This window comes from Heloderma suspectum, chromosome 3, assembly GCF_057233095.1.
Source record: "Heloderma suspectum isolate Gila_16-S chromosome 3, 16-S_ref, whole genome shotgun sequence".
Classification (NCBI taxonomy): domain Eukaryota; kingdom Metazoa; phylum Chordata; class Lepidosauria; order Squamata; family Helodermatidae; genus Heloderma; species Heloderma suspectum.
This window is the reverse complement of record NC_139460.1, coordinates 100,779,355-100,795,829: the sequence shown is the minus strand read 5'-3', so window position 1 is coordinate 100,795,829 and position 16,475 is coordinate 100,779,355. Positions and strand designations below refer to the sequence as shown.

The 16,475-nt window shown below is 40.2% G+C and overlaps 1 protein-coding gene across 1 annotated transcript in view; it reads right to left on the bottom strand.

Annotated features, from left to right (window-relative positions):
* The window catches only part of DMD (dystrophin), a 1,907,270-nt gene that overhangs the window by 212,329 nt on the left and 1,678,466 nt on the right, over positions 1-16,475 (bottom strand). Inside the window, exon 60 of the mRNA XM_084843968.1 lies at positions 14,683-14,761. Within this exon, the coding sequence (XP_084700094.1) occupies positions 14,683-14,761 (79 nt within the window). The remainder of the gene's footprint in view (positions 1-14,682; positions 14,762-16,475) is intronic.

Below are 16,475 nucleotides of genomic sequence, written 5' to 3'. Positions count from 1 at the left end.
TTTATGACAAAAGATCTTTGCTTCCCTGTCCTCCAATCGTTGTGCTTTCTGCTAGATAGCCTTTTTTGCCCATATAGTGACAGTGCTTCAAACAGGGAGAGGAGGCTAGAATCCAGCTCATATACTGGCCTCTCTGGTCTACTCTCCTTTCTGCCTGCTAGAACACCTCCTTTTCTCCCTTCCATGGTCAATTTTCTGAACTTGGAGGCTAGCTGGCACAGTTCTTCTCTGCCGGCTGCAAGGGGCCGGGGTGGTGGTGGTTGCATTTCTGACTCCCCCTTCTGAGGTCAGAGTGCTGTCTCCAGCCTTGGAGGGGGGAATCCCTACTATCCTATGGCCCCTCAGATAATGTCTAGGGGTCACAGGATTGCTTCCATAATGTGATAAAAATCCTTCATCTGAATTCAAGCCTCTGGCAATGGAACTAACCCTGTTGATAAATTCTAATTCAGCAGTCTCTCACTCTAATCTCCCTTTGCTCCCCAATGGCAACTTTAAAATCTGTGACAGAGTGCCCTGGAAGGTTGAAGTGTTCTCCAACTGGTTTCTGAATACTGCCATTTCTGATGTCATATTTGTGTCCATTTGTTCTTTTCTGTAGAGACTGGCCTGCTTGCCCTATGTAGAATGCAGAAGGGCATTGCTGAAAGAAGAGGGCATATATCACACCAGAAGATGAGCAAGTGAATGAGCACTTAATGTTGTGGGTGAGATTATTAGGTTCTGTAATAATGTTTCTAAAGTAGATATGGGGACAGAGCTGGCATCTGAGCTTGTTGCAGGTAAGGATGGCATGGGCGCCTGATTTGGTCTGGAAGTCTGGCGGACCCCACCCCACCCACACCCCTGGGCCATGCCTGCCAAGCCCCTGCGCCTATTTGAACGCCCCCCTGCTCGCTGAACTGCCGCCACTCACCCAGGACCCATCGTTGAGCACCACAATCTCCATTTTGTGAAAAAATGGTGATTGCGATATGTGCACATCTAGCTGTACACAAACTGGTGCCATGAATAGCCCATATATTCAAGATTACAGGTGTAAATGGCCTGTAATCTTGCATATTCATGGCACCATTTTGCATATAACTAGATGTACGCATATCTCATTCATCATCATTTTTTTTTTTTGCAAAATGGTGATCACGGTGCTCTGTGATGGGTCCCAGGTAAGTGCCAGCTCCGCAAGCGGTGGGAATCTCAAGCCCAGGTCCGGGGTGTGTGTGTGCAAGCGGGGGCAGAATTTGGGATGGCGCCCTGAGAACCCAGACTGGAGTGGGGGTGCCCATCCATCCCTAGTTGCAGGGTCTGGTCCCTGTATTTATATTCTTGTTATGTGGCCTGTTGCTGGTGAGTAGCTGTTTTAGAGTTGGGGGAGTTAGTCTTTAAGGTGCCACAGGCCCCTTTTGTTACATTTTACAGGCTTTAATAATGAAAGCCTATAATGAAAGCGATATAATGAAGATACCAGTGTGATCACATTAAAATAATGTATTGATGTGCATGGATGCTGCTAAACAGGGTGTTCTCCCTAAAGAATTCCACTTTAAACACCACATCATATGCAAAATCTAATGAAACACTTTTGTAGTAACTTTTTTTGGAAGGATCAAGTACAATGGGTAAAGTGTCAGTTCACATAATGGCAATGCATGGTATTATGGTCTGAATAAAAATTCCAGAATTCCTTTTAACATACAGAGCTTGGGATATTTTATTCCACTGGAACTTCAGTTTTTAACAACATCTTGATATAACACTTTATTTCTATATTGCAGAATAAAATAATGATTTGGCTCAAACCCAATTTAAGCTTTCCTGGAGCGTGTCTTATGCTGCTCCTAAATTATTTATTGTAGTAGGAATAACACAACAAGAAAATCACAACATTTTTTCTTAGCATTTCTCTGTTTCTCTTTCATGCTGGTAATTTTTGGAGCAGTCCTAACAACTGCCCCAGTAAACAAATGTTTAGGATTGGACACAAGCTGTGGAATTTCTGCAGCTGTCATGTAACAACTCTGCACATCATACAGGCAAATCATGGGGATTTGACACTTGCAAACAAAATGGCTCCATACATTCATACTGTATTTTCGTATGTATTTTGCTATAACTGTCTTTTATATTTCAAACAAATCTTGGACAACCGTTCTTAAAATATGAAGTGAATGGATCACTTGGACTATATGTTTCCATGTTCTTCAAGATCTGAAAACTACCCTGGTTTGGATCCAGACTTAGCCATATTTCAAATAGACCCATTGAAATCAATGGGGCCTAAGTCAGTCATGACTAACTTAAGTTCTGTTGATCTCAATGGGTCTACTCTAAGCATAACTAACTCTGGATCCAACCCACTCTTCCCTCTGCATCCAGGTATCTTGTTATATAGGTTGTTATACCCCTTAATGAAGTCTCCTATTTTCTCAATTAATATGGGCAACAGTGTTTCAAGTTGAAACTTATTATCCCAGAATCTTACATACCAAATTATTCTTGATTTTTTTAAATGAAGGCAAGCAGTCATCTTCACTGGAACTAAAAGCTTTGGAATAACAAACAATTCTGTGACATGCTGCATAATTGGATTTAGTGTTCCCTCAATAGATTGTGCTGAGGCTGCCCATCGTGCAGGTCTTGCATAAATCTGAGTTGACAAAATATGTGGTACCTATTACAACTCGGCTCTAAGACCCATCATCTCATTTCTGGCAAAAATCCAAATGCTGAGAACAGCTGTTTCTTATCTCTGAATACCAGTACGGGTTTACCATCCATTACAAAGCTAGTTTAGATAATATACATGCATCTTTAATTCTTAGTAAACCCATTTTAGTAGTCAAAGGAGACAGTCTGGAAAATGGTTTTTAATAAGACCAGAGAGCTTCCCCCTGTGTATTACTTATGCTCAAGATAGAACCATTTTCCCATTTGCAGAAGAAAATTGAAAAGTATTTTTCTGTTATGGGTTGCACAGTGAACAAGAATGTATTATCAAGGAAACCAGAAACTACCTGAAATATTGATAAGAAAAGGGAAATTTCTTTCAAACATCTGGTGGTTTCATTAAAATGGCAGCATATTACTGTTTTAAACGGAAAAAAATGAATACCACAGTGGGAAACTCTCCATGATTATTGCCACAGGCAAGTATTTGTCTTTTTTAAATAAAAGGCATCATAATGTTTCCCCAGAATTCAGAATAAGTCAGTAATCCATGCATACTGACTTTTTAACAATTATGTTTATATTGAATTTTAAATTAATGAAATAATATTTAATTTAGATAAATGGCTATATATGGAACTTCTTCAGGATTGCTCAGTTCATTTTGAATACAAAGGCCTGCTTAAACGACCTGTCCCCTCCCTCAAGGTGAATGGAATGGTTCTGGTGGGGAGTAGAGCTGCATATGAAAACTGGATTCTGCCATCCCTGCACCAAATGGCTGTATCAGTGTGTTAGCATTTTACAACGAGTTCCTATATTTCACTGCTTGCATTACTCATACGCTGTTTGGGTAAGTGTATTTGTCATGTGCAGTGGTGTAACAGTAAATTTTGAAGTGCAGGCACTCATCATGACAGTTCCCATAGCCATGCCCCCAAGGAGAATTCAAAAATCCAGGCAGCTTTCTCTCTCTCTCTCTCTCTCTCTCTCTCTCTCAAAACACCTCTGTCTGGGGGTCTTAATTACCCATTTGAGATCAAAATGCCCCCAAATACTTTGCATTGCAACCGGAATAGCTCATAACAATATATTGTTGTTTGCAAAGTCCATTTTCCCACCAGCTACTGTGAGGATGCAGCTAAGCTCAGAAAGAACAGGGAAGCCTCAGTGGGGTGGCAGATGACATCACTGTCCTGGCTAATACAAAAAAATCCTGGTGCTTTGACCTGTGAGCCTTGGACCCACTACACCACTGGTCATGTGTATGAGAGAATTGTGTACAGAGTAGTGGGCTGAAGTAAAGCAAGTGACAGCTGCAATTATTTAACACAAGAACAATGTAATGTGATCCAAATTTAAGATGTAACTATAACAATAAATAAAATTGACGTTTTTAAAATGATACAGTTCTGCACTTAAATGCATTCTGTTCTGTGACTCATACTTGGATATGTATTTCAAACATCAGCACAAATTAATTAAATCTTTGAAGATCTCATATGAGATATGTACATGTAATGCTTGAATATATGGCCTGGCAAATTTACTACTGTAAATGTATTTCAGTGTACAATATTGTAAATACTAGTGGTCATTCTTACACAGATTAAACAAAGTCGTTAAGTCAGTGCATAAATATAAATCTACAAAACATTTCAGTGCCTTTGACTGAAGTATTGTTCCAATGTACAGTTGGTCCCTGTTCATCCAATTAATGGTACTGTTATTCTCAGTTATTTTTACACATGTACAGCACTTTTCCTACATACTTGTGATTTTGATTTATAATAAAGTCAGTAAGCAGGCAGCTTCAAGAACTAAGCCACACATTTTTCAACACCTTGAGTACTTGAAACCACATGTTCACATACGTATGGCACTGACACTGCCTTTCATATTTTCCATGTAGATAAGTAGTAGAAGTGAAGTTTATTTAAAAATGGTGCAATAGTACAAGATGCTGTCCTTCTCTATAGATGTCACATATATGAAATGTTGCTTCCCTAAAGAGATCCAGAGTAAAAAAAAAAAAGGAATTCCCTCAATTACCTATCTAGGTAGTGAATCGTGAATTTTAAAAGAAAAAGAAAATATTTGTAGACTTGTTGAGGACAAAATGAAAATTTTGCCCTGTAATTTGCTGATAACTGACTGATACATTATATGCCTTACCCTTACAATGGAGTAAGTTGCAAGACATGTTTAATCATGTATTGTATTTTAGTATAATGCCATAAAGCTATTAAATGTAAGTTGCAGTACCTAAACCATTTAAACTAAAGTACTACACGAAAAAGTTTTGCATTATTGAAGTCAATGGAATTAAACCTATGTAAATTCACATATTACAGACTGAATGGCTTGCAGTAATTAATAAGAAATTAACATTGAAGCTAATGGTTTCTCTATTCTATGTATTTAACTTTTGAAAAACTTTTGTGATGCATCTGTTTGAACAAACAAGATACAAATTCCAATTTTGTTTCCAAAATGTTAACATTAAACTAACATCTATTTTTGAAGCACTAATATCAATGATTGTTGTTGTACTACCACCACCTCCACCATGTTATTACAGAGTCTCTTTCACATATGCAAAGAGAATAAAACACTTTATATTTACTTTCTGTACTTCAGAGAATGACAGACCACTATATAAAGTTCAAAGTGTGAAGCTGTGCTTTCTTATCTCAAGTTACTCTGACGGTACAGAAGAATATGAAGTTTGCAGTGATTGGTAAAATCTATATGGCTAACTAGAATTACATTTCTCACCAGGTATAACATACATCTACTGTGTAGACAACATGTGCCTTTTTATCATTGTGAACAGTTAAATGCAAAGTTATCCACAAAGCAGAAAATCAATCTAGAGCTTGTTTCCTTGCATGTCACAGTTCTGCAGAACAGCCATATTATGTATGCAGCTATTTCGTTTGAAGATTTTAGAGTATCAGAAAGATCAATGACAGGGTATGTTGTTCAGCTGCTTAGTCCTGTTTTGTACATTTTTAATGTAACCAGTAATGAATATTTGCCACACATTTCACCAAATTAATGTAAAACAGCCGTTCTATTCCTATTTTACACCTCAACTGACATTTTTACTGAACTGATGATCCTAATCACTTCATCTATCTATTATTCTTTATGATTCCATGGAGTTGTTCTTTAACTTTGGAATCAAAGGTTTCCCCTTTACAGACCCTAAGGGCACAATCCTATCAACTGGGCCCTCAATGATCGTAAACTCCCAAACTCGGAGGCTTACGATCATCCTATATAGGCCGGGAGGAGCAGTGGAGGTGATCTTCACCTCCCTGTCTTCCCACCCTGCATTTTTCATTAGATGGGCTTTTTTGTCTGTCTAGCTGGGGCGCTTCGGAGGGAGATGGAAGGAGGCTGGAGAAAGTGAATAGCTAAGGTCTGAATATTAAGCTATTCCTTCTCTGTGGGATAACCTTACGTGGCTGGTGAAGATCAGGAGTAGGGAGCAGGTGTCTGTGTTATGCTAGGAGAATGCCCTAAAATCTTGCCAGAAGAAGGGTATACAAGCAGGCAGTAAAACCCAGATAAACTGTCCAAGCAGTCAGAAATACGACAGGATGAGCTTTGATGTCAGAGGAAGACTATACCCAGAAGTTGGACCTGGTTGTTTGGCTGGGGTGGAGATTTAGGGAATTTGGCCTGAGGTATAAGAAGTAATTAAGAGGCTTGTAATAGCAACAGTGTCTCTTGAGTCCTTAAGAACTGTCACTATGTACAAAATATCCCTTTAATAAATTAAGGGTGCAATCCCATGGGGATAGTCGGCTGCCTCCAAACTCAGAGGTGGCCGACTATCCAATGCAGGGCGGGCAGAGCATGGAGGGGATCCTCTCCCCTGTGCTCCGGCCGCCCTGCATTTGTGGCTAGATAGCTGATTTTGGCTGTCTAGCTGGGGCATATCCAACCGGGGCAGGGGGGAGCCTGGATGGGGCATAGGAAACGTCATAACCACGCTTCCACAGCCTCCTTCCCGCTCCCGGGAATGCCCCCTTTTCGCCCGCTCCACACTGCAGTTATGAGTTTGGAGATGGGGATGAACAGCGCCGCCTATGAGGAGGTGGGGGAGGGGAGTCGAGTTTCTGGGAACTGACCTCAGAGCACTGGCTTCGAGCTCAGTTCCCAGAAACCGAAAAATACTATGGCTGTCTAGACACTGTCTAGCGGCCAGAGGATTGCTCTCTCCCTTGTTAAATAGTTTATCTTATCTCTAGTGATGGTGCCCATCTCATGCCTAAGCTTCTTATACCAGCTACTAGGAGGTTTTAAAGTACTCTAACAGAATTGGTGACAGAAGAAAATGGTCATCTTGTGGAAACTCTGAGTTAAAGTGGCAGAGGTTAAAGTGGTTCCTTAGGCCTTGAAATATAAGCATTTGGGATAAATAAGAAACCTCATAGATGGGACTGCCCAGCAAAGGAACAAAAGTTTCTTGCGAGTTCTGGGGGGAGGAAACCCCATACTCACAGATTCCTGTCAGGCAGTGGTTGTTGTTTTTCAAATGTCATTTTCTTTTAATTCATGAATTTATGCTGTTATGTACATAGGGCATCCCCTTATATGAAAGCCTTAATAAGTGTTGTTCTAGTGTTCAATGTATAATGGCAGTGGGCCCAGTTTAATCAATATGAAGTTGGGTATTGTGTGCTGTTTGGTTTTAATTTTTGTGAACCGCCCAGAGAGCTTCGGCTATTGGGCGGTATAGAAATGAAATAAATAAATAAATAAATAAATGTGGAATGCTACTGGGGTAAGATTATATTGCATACTGGTTACTTTAAAATTGATCCTAAATTCATATTGTATGGCCCTGATAAACTTCCTGGCTTGTTATATAAATACAGGCAATAAAGCTATCATAATATTTGCTACTTCCATGTAAAATTATAAATAGAACCTGTGGATTGGGAAGTGCTCATTACTACTGCAAAGCAATGCAGGAGGTGATTTTGAGAAGTCCAGTATAAACTCCATAATCTTATGATATGCTGACAGTATTCCCTCTGGCTGCTGTTTCTCTGCTCTGCCTAAGCTGGACTCCAAGAAAAATTTATTTTTCGTATTCCTCTTTTGGAACTGGCAACTTCAAAGCACCATTTGTTCCAAAAGGTATATAAAAGGCCATATAACTCTGCTTTTATGCTTTTCCTCAGGCTTTTGTCCATATAAATAAATTCTCTCAGATTCCCTGTGTTCCTTTTATCATGAATCTCAGGGTCCTTCTATGAACTCAGTGTTGGGCCCTTGCTCTTTCTGTTACGACCTTCCTTGCTCAGAAATATGCTTGGGTGTGTGTATGTGTGTGCGTGTGTTTTATCACAGCAGCAAGGGAGATCTTTTTGTCAACTATTTCAAGTTACGCTAAAATGCCTGGGATCCAGGAGAGATATCTGCATTTGTCCTCCTTACTGTACCAGGCTGATCCTTGCTCCCTCTCTCCCATGCAGTGGTTCTCTCTGCCTAGCCATGAGACAAGTTAGGCTTCATTCCATTTCAGATGAAGATTCCCTAATGGAAACTACTTCAGTTCACCTAATTTTCTATATAAAGTGGTTTGGATCCTGTGAATCAGGAGTAGAAGCAAGCTCATTCAATGAGACATTTTATCTTCTGCACCCCCAAAAAGCCTCTCCAGAGGCTCAAGGTACCCTCCTGAATGGCAGGATATGGTACATGAGGGATGCAGTGGAAAGGGAGTGGCCAAAATCAGGTGGGGGAGGCATCTTAGATGAGCAAAACTTCACTCATGTATGGTGCCTCCATCTCATTTGGGCCATTCCCCCTTCTTGAACAGCCATGGTGCTCTATTCTGTGCTGTTAAGGTGGGTCTCCTGACCCTTTGAAGAAGCATTTCAGTGGGTGTGGGGAAGAGGAAACAGGGAAGTTCCCTTCTTCGAGCTTCCTCCTGCTTGTGATTCTCAAGACCCAAGCAATAACTTTTGCATTGAAAATGTATGAGTTTATATACAAATGTAATATTGTTTGATGCTTGAGCTGAATGGAGTGGTGTGGAAGCACACTTGCTTAGGTTTGTTATTTTTCTGTCCCAGACTTAATTCAAGGAAAATAAACTGATTCTGTGAGGTTGCAGTAGAAGCTAGCAGTGTACAGTATTGATAAGGTCAGTGACTATAATGTTGTAACCCACCCCCTCCACACCCCAAAGTATTTTTGCAATTTTTTTGATATTGCTTTTTGTGTTTGCTTGTTTGGTTTTTAAGAGGGTGATGCATGAACACATAACAGAATAAACATAGGTGCGTCACTTAAATATTTATTTTAAAGGTGGCCTCAGGCAAATGTGGTGTATTCAAATTGCTACTATGTTTTATATAGGAAAGGCAGGGGGAAAACAGGTTTATGCTGCATGAGAAAAAAAAAAAAAAGATGGCTGCCATTTTAACCCTGAATGTGTTTCCATCCTAAGAATCTGATTTTCTAAGTTATCTCCAAATAAGACAGATAGCTAATTGAGTTATTCTTCAACTTTGGGCTTTATCTAACTGGGTAGGAGCCTATTCAACTTACTTTCCACAAAACATATATCTATATACTGTAGAGATTAGACTGTTCATCTAACAAATAAACCTACCTTTTTATTTTCGAGGTTGGAAAATATTCTTTGGCCTGCCAGGAAAATTATGGGTAGCATTCTATTACAGGTAATAATGCAACAGTATATCTCATTGTCATTTCATCTTTCAAAGTTCCATTGAACAGGAAAAATACAGAATGTTCATGATATAAGAATTGCTATGCTAGAACAATTATCCACAGAATGCCATTTTGTCTACTAGCAGTAGCCAACCACAATCCACAGTGGTTCTGTGGTTCACAATCCACAATTCACAAATAGGGCATGATGGTGATATCCATTTTTTGTTAATCTTTACCAAAACTCTCACGAGTTAGAGGCAGGGCTGGTCCTACCATTAGGCAGAATGAAATTATTGCCTCAGGTGGCAGCTGTTGGTGTGCAGTGGTGGCTGCCTCTCAGCTGTTCCTCCTGAACTCCACAACTGTTCCTCTCTATTGGAAGACAGAGCTGTATATGTCATACAACCTTTCCTCAGACCCCAAACTAACCTGCTGCCTATGAAATATACTGGGCGACCATGGCAGGTCACTATCTCCCGTTTTATCTCACACTGCTCTAAATTCCTTGATGGGAGGAATAGGATAAAATGTGATAAATAGATGTAGGGGCCATCATTTCCATCTAGTGGACTAAATACGACAGAATAGCCATGGAAAGTTACCACCTCCCATGGACATTCACAAACAGTTCTGATATAAACACTCCCAAGTTGATATTTTACTGTTTTGCTTTTCTACCCAACTTGAGCCTTTGTGGACGCAGCAGGTAATTAAGAAAATAAAAGTAAAATGTTATAAATCAATAAAATAAAGTAATTAGGTTAAGTTCTTGTAAAACCAAATCAAATATATATATATATATATATATATATATATATAAATAAAATGTTAATCTGTTTCAACAAGATTTTTATATATAAAGCTAACCTGCTTTAAAATTTGTAGTCCACAAAAAAAGTTTACCAGTCTACCTACTTATATACACATATTTGTTACAAAGCTGCTTAGATGGGGAGTCTGGCAAGCCATTTACTCAAAAGGAGTTGTTACTTGTAAAATCAATTTATTCTTACTATCACATAATACCTTCTAAACAATAGATTTGTTTTGTCCTGGCCAAAACATTCAAATTTCTTTTTGATGACAGTTGCAATGCAGCTGTTCAATAATAGTATAATATATTGTACATCCAAGTCTTGTCATGCCCAGTGGCTACACTTACTTCATTAATGACTTGGTGTAATTGCAGGGAAGCAATTTCGACACAACATCAGCACACAATGTTTTACTTTGGACATAAAATATCATCATCTGTTGGTTGGTTTTGCCTTGTCATGCATCAAACAAAGTAGCAGGAGATCATTATCTTGTGACTATGCTCTAGTCCACTGGTACAATCCTTTAAATATAGCTTTGTTATTTACTTTCGTATAACCACAGTACAATAGGCCAAAGATGTGGTTTTCTAACAGCTTCATTTCAGTCTGTGTACTGGTGCTTTGAAGCTGTTTCAAGTAATCTTTCAAAGGACTTCAAAATATCTTCCATAAAGGCTGTACTAGTGACAACCACCTTCCCCACCCCACCTCAAGTCCTGAGTAGAAGGATTTTTTAGTTGCTGTTTTTGAATGGTAAGCTTTTCTGTTTTGGCTTTTTGTTCCTCCAATCATTCCAGTGAGTAGATGAAATGTAGTTTCCTTGGTTTAATATAATTTTTAAATGAGTACCTGATCACTACTAACTTGGGGGGGGGGGGGTCATGGGAGGACATTTTGAAAAATAAAACTCTTTATTAAGCAAGTATGTACATCAGTTTTCTCCTGTCCTCAGTTAGACATTAGTATAATAGTCTTCCTCAATAACACTGTGCCACTTGTAGATGGAATAATCTTTAAACGTAGCCAATCATCGTTACAAACACCACAGCTGGGAGCAGGCTTACAACTGCATATATCCAGCCAAATGATAATGACCAGCTGGAAACATCTGTGCTAAAGGAACATGAGAGGGGAACATTTTGAAAAAGCAGAGCTACTGGAAAATGTAGGCACTTCCAAATAGATTGTGTAAGGCTTTGTTTTTTGCTTTTCTCCCTCTCTCAGAATTTTGTCTTTTCCCCCGTTCTATAGCATATTGGCAATGTTGTTAATCCCTTGTCCAGAATGAGCTGAGAGTAACTCTCACAACTTGATTCCAAGGAACAGTACTATCACCTTTGTTTCACTCCCTTGTGTAGATACATGCAGAAACGTTTTATATATTGGGCTCATATGTATGAACTTGCCATGCAGAGGCAGCCAACAAACAGAATGATAGAATCAATCCCCCCAGAGGTTGTTCATGTATATACAGCCATAAAGATGCAGAGCAGGAGACTGATGGAGCCTGTATTCTGAAATCAGCTCCTGCAGGGACTTAACAGACCATCATACCAGTGGATTGCTTAGTAAAAGTCCAGGGGCCTGTTTCCATGAGTGATTTACTCTGAACTGGCTGTGTGTGGAGGTCATTATGGATACATGACATTGTGGCCATCCAGCAGCCACACCAGAGCTTATTGTGTAAAAACCAGATTTCCTGAGACTGCTTATAGTCTGATTCTTTTCCTTAATTCGACTTGTCTGCACTTCTGTTGTGGTGTACACCAACTCTCCGCATTTACTCCAATATGTTAGCCCTGCCCAGAGGTGTGCCTTTCACTGTGACCCCGGTCAAAGGGTGTTTCCCCAGTGTTTTCCCTGCCTGTGTTTCCCTGATGTTTCCACCATTTCCCAGCTGTTGACCAGCGTTTTTTTTTTTTTAAAGTAAAGGATTAAATCAAATCAGTGCTTTAGTGTGACATCACAAACCTGATGTAAGCACTCCACATTCACAAGCAGCCTCCGCCACCTGTGGACTGTGAACTGTACATTTAAAGTCCTTACTCCATCAGGGGCTAAGGCTTACACTGCTAAAAGCACCATGGGGTGGCATGTACATCTATAAGTTCCTGACTAGATCACAGTTCCAGGGGTAGTTACTGCAGAATCCTCAGTTGTGCATTTAGAAAGTATCACTATCATGCGATAGTGAAAAAAGCCCCAGTCTCCAGTGTACTTCTACCCCCCGCTCGCTATTTCATTATAACACTATTGCACATTTCTCCAGGAATACGCATACCCTACTGTCACTACCTCGAAATAACACTATCATGCTTTTGCGCTATCGCACATTAGTTCAGGGCTTCTTGCTAACTTACCTTGTGGTCAATGAGGCTTGTTCCCAAAATTGCACTATCACACATTTGCACTATTGCGTGATAGCGCTGTTGCATGATAGTGCATTTATTCAGGGGTGCCTGCTAATGCGGAAGCCCAATTTTTATAGGGAAAGGGGGAAAAAGGGGGGTGGAATCAGGCATACGTCAGGGAAGTCTACTCAGAAATAACTCCCACTGTGGTCAATAAGGCTTTTTCCCAAATTTACTGAGATCGCCATTTAGCCAAAAACACTAGGTGGACCCAGGGTACATCATGTATTCATTGGGTGAAAGACTTAGTAACTCCTCTAATGGCTGTGAAGTGCTATTTCCAAAGCTGCGTGTCTCTGCTGTTTGTTTCAAGGCTTTTCGGGAGTAATTAATGCCAGTTTCAGTCCTTTGCATCATTGCCTAACTGGAGCTTCAGAGGGCAGGAGAAAGGGGAGTACAACCTGGAGGGGGGAACCTCTCTTATTGGTTCAGTAGCCCCTGCCAGTATGATGATGTTCATTCCCAATCCCCCTACCCCACCTGGAAGTATGTTTCTGTCAGCGACTTATAACGGTGCGGTGCACTCCTTTGTGCCCAGAGCCCTGTCAATTCCATGACAAATCTGGTATTCCTCCATTTGCTTCACCCTTCCATTGACGTGGAAACATGGCCCAAAAATGCTTATGTAACTCTTTGTCTCTTATCCAGAGACCAGACTAGACCAGTGTGTGTTCCATGTTTTTGTTTGCCAAACCCGTCTTTGAAGTTTGTCTCACCATTCAACTGTCCCTTTTTATTTGTGAATACTCCATCCACTGATACCTAGGATCAAATTAGGACCCCTGTCTTTAGTATATAATCAGACCCTGAAAGCTGCTATACCACTATCCCCACCAGGTCTCTTGTTGACCTTACAGTAGGGATGGTGGAGAATTCCGCCATGGACCCCAATGAGGCCAGATTCCAAAGAATCCGGCCTACAGAATCCGTGGCGGAACGGGGCACACTCCTCCGCCTCCCTCTGGAATCCATCCGGGCTGGCTCCTCCATGCAGCGATCCTGCGGAGCTGGCCGCCATTGCCGTGCCGTATCGCTGTCATCATGACATCTCCTTGTCCTGATGACAGCCATTTTCCCCAGTACTCTAACAAACAAGATCTAATGAACAATCACTCAAGCAAATTGTTCTAGTTCTTTGGAGCAGAAAGTTATTTGGAGTACACAAAAAATGGAATGAAAGAATATCATACTATAATACAGTAATTGTGGAAATACGTTGAACTCTTAAACCTAGTTCACGCAAACACCAGATGATGTGGTAAACTTGTCTCTCTCTCTTAGTTGAATGCTCTATCATGAAAAAAAGATTCCTATACATCAGGGGTGGGCAACATGGGGCCCATGGGCAATGCAGGTGCCCCCCCCCGGGTTTTGTCCTGCCTGCTGCCCCCAAGACCACTGAATTTTGGTAGTGTAGTGGCGGTGGCAAAAAGGTTGCATTTTACTTTAAAACAAGGTGTGCACTCTGTGGTGCTTCTGGAAGCATGATTATGCATTCAAACAAGGTGAGCACTCCCCACGTGTCTTGTTTTAAAGTGAAAAGGGGGGGGGGTTGCCACTGAATTTGGTGATGATTGCTGTATCTGCATGGCCCGTGGTGGATTCCTGGGATCAGACATGGGCTCCGAGACCCTCTGACATTACCCACCCCTCTTATACATAAAATGCCAAGTGGAAGACTAGGCTAGTTAGAGTCCTCCTCACTGACATCTAGCTTTCTATGCCCAAGGAATTGTTTTTGCACCACATCATCCCCACCCCAACTGAAGACTGAAGTCAAAATATAGGTTTACCATATCATCTGCTGTTTGTGTGAAGTAGGGCTTAGTATTGTAGGCCTTTTGGGAAGATATTTTCTGCCTCCATTTAATGTTTTAGACTTCTGAGCCAAAGTCTGAGCTCATAATGAATCTTAACTGCTTGGTTATACAACTGTCCATAACAGTGTTTTTCTAATGAAACATAGAGAAGAAGCCCTGGTTATCAACTCTGGCAGGACTGACAATATAACATAATTTTAAAAGTGTAAGGAAGTTGTGCTACTTATCAACAATAGCAACAAAAAGTGAGCAATTACTTACTGGAAAGGAAGTGCTGAGAAGTAGGGCCAAAATCTCGGTGGGCCTCGTGCAACTGCCTGATACGTTCATCAATGGCCACCTGGGTAGAGGGGGAAAAGACTTAGTGTAATAAAAAAGACAATAAAGTCAGGTGTCTCTAAAAAAAACCCCTACCTTTAGATTCTGTAAAACTAAGAGTACTGCTGCAACAATTTAAAATAGGAAAATTTATGTTTCTGACAGAGAAAACAAAGTATTTGTTTAGAATGCTATAAGCAGATACATTCATGAGAGAGGCAGTGTACTGTAGTGGTTAGAGTATTGTTCTGGGATTGGGGAGACCTGAGTTCTAGTCCCCACTCTGCCATGAAGTTCACTGGGTGACTTTGAACAGTCAGACTGCCCTACTTCACAGGGTTGTTGTGAGGATAAGATGGAGAGGAGGATCATCATGTAAGCTGCCTTGGGCTCTTTTGAGAGAAAGCAGGATATAAATGTAACAAACAAACAAACAAACAAATAAATAAGTGTACATTCTAGTGAAGTGAATGCCAAAAAGACACATATAATTATGTGCATGATTTCAACCTTAATGTTGAAAACTAGGCCCATGAGGATAAAGCCTAACTTAAAAAACAACAATACACAAATCAACTCCAACCTTTCCAGTCATCCAGACATCGTTTCTTTACCAACATTAAAGTGAAAAGCAACCTTTCTTATTCCTTTATCTTCTGTGTTCGAACAAACGTATAGTCTTGAGATGGAAGGTTATAAATATAAACAACATAAGGACAAGCAGTGACCTTGATTTATAAAATTCCTGCTTAATCTGGACACTTGCCAAGTGTATCTTAAAACCCAGCTACAATTTCAATTCTCAGTAGTTCCACTTAAAAGTTTTTGGAAATGATGTGGTAACGTGTGCTTTATTTATTGTGGATCTTTTTCTGTGGAGATTGCTGCTCATTTTTGCAAAATAATTTGTTTCCCTTCCAACATTGGCTTTGCTAATATTGTGATTTTTTTAAAACTAAGGCCAGCTAGGGAGCACTTGTTTATAATGGTAACTCAGTCCAGTTATGCTAAACAACCTACAATCACTGGACCTTACAGTGAGTAATGTGAAGCTGGCTAGGTAACTGACCTAAAGAATTATGATGGGACAAAAGATGTCTTTACTGTTTAGCCAAATGAATGCTGCCAAATATTAGTCAATTAAAAACTTTTTCTTAATAATCTCATTTAGATGGATAATACAAACAACATTTAGCTGATCTCATTTAGGCAATAATATTAACAACATTCATACTGCTACATTAAATGAAAAATATCCCTGGAGGAAAAGCATATGATTAATCCCTCATTTCATTAGCATAATATACCTCACACTTGACAATAAGCTCCTTCCCATGTTCCTAGTTCAGTCCTGTACATCAAGGGTGGGCAGAAATCAGATCTCCAAAGGTTTTACACTTCAGCTCCCAACATTCCTGACCATTGTTCATGCTGGCAGGGGCTTCTGAGTTGAAGTTCAAAACATCTGAAGATCTACCTTCTCCCCATCCTTGTTGTACATGTTCGGAGTTCCTAGAAAAAGCAGTATGATACAGAGCCCCCTAGTGACATCATACATTAGTATGTACTCTCTGCTTTGGCTGCACAACTGTTGCCCATTGCAGTGCAGACAGGTAAAAGTTGGCACAAGTAAATGATGCATGTATGTGGATGGTAGCAATCAGGTAAATATGAAGTACATATCCCCATAAAAACCTCAGACATAACCATGTTTTATTCCTTAACTAAAAGTGATC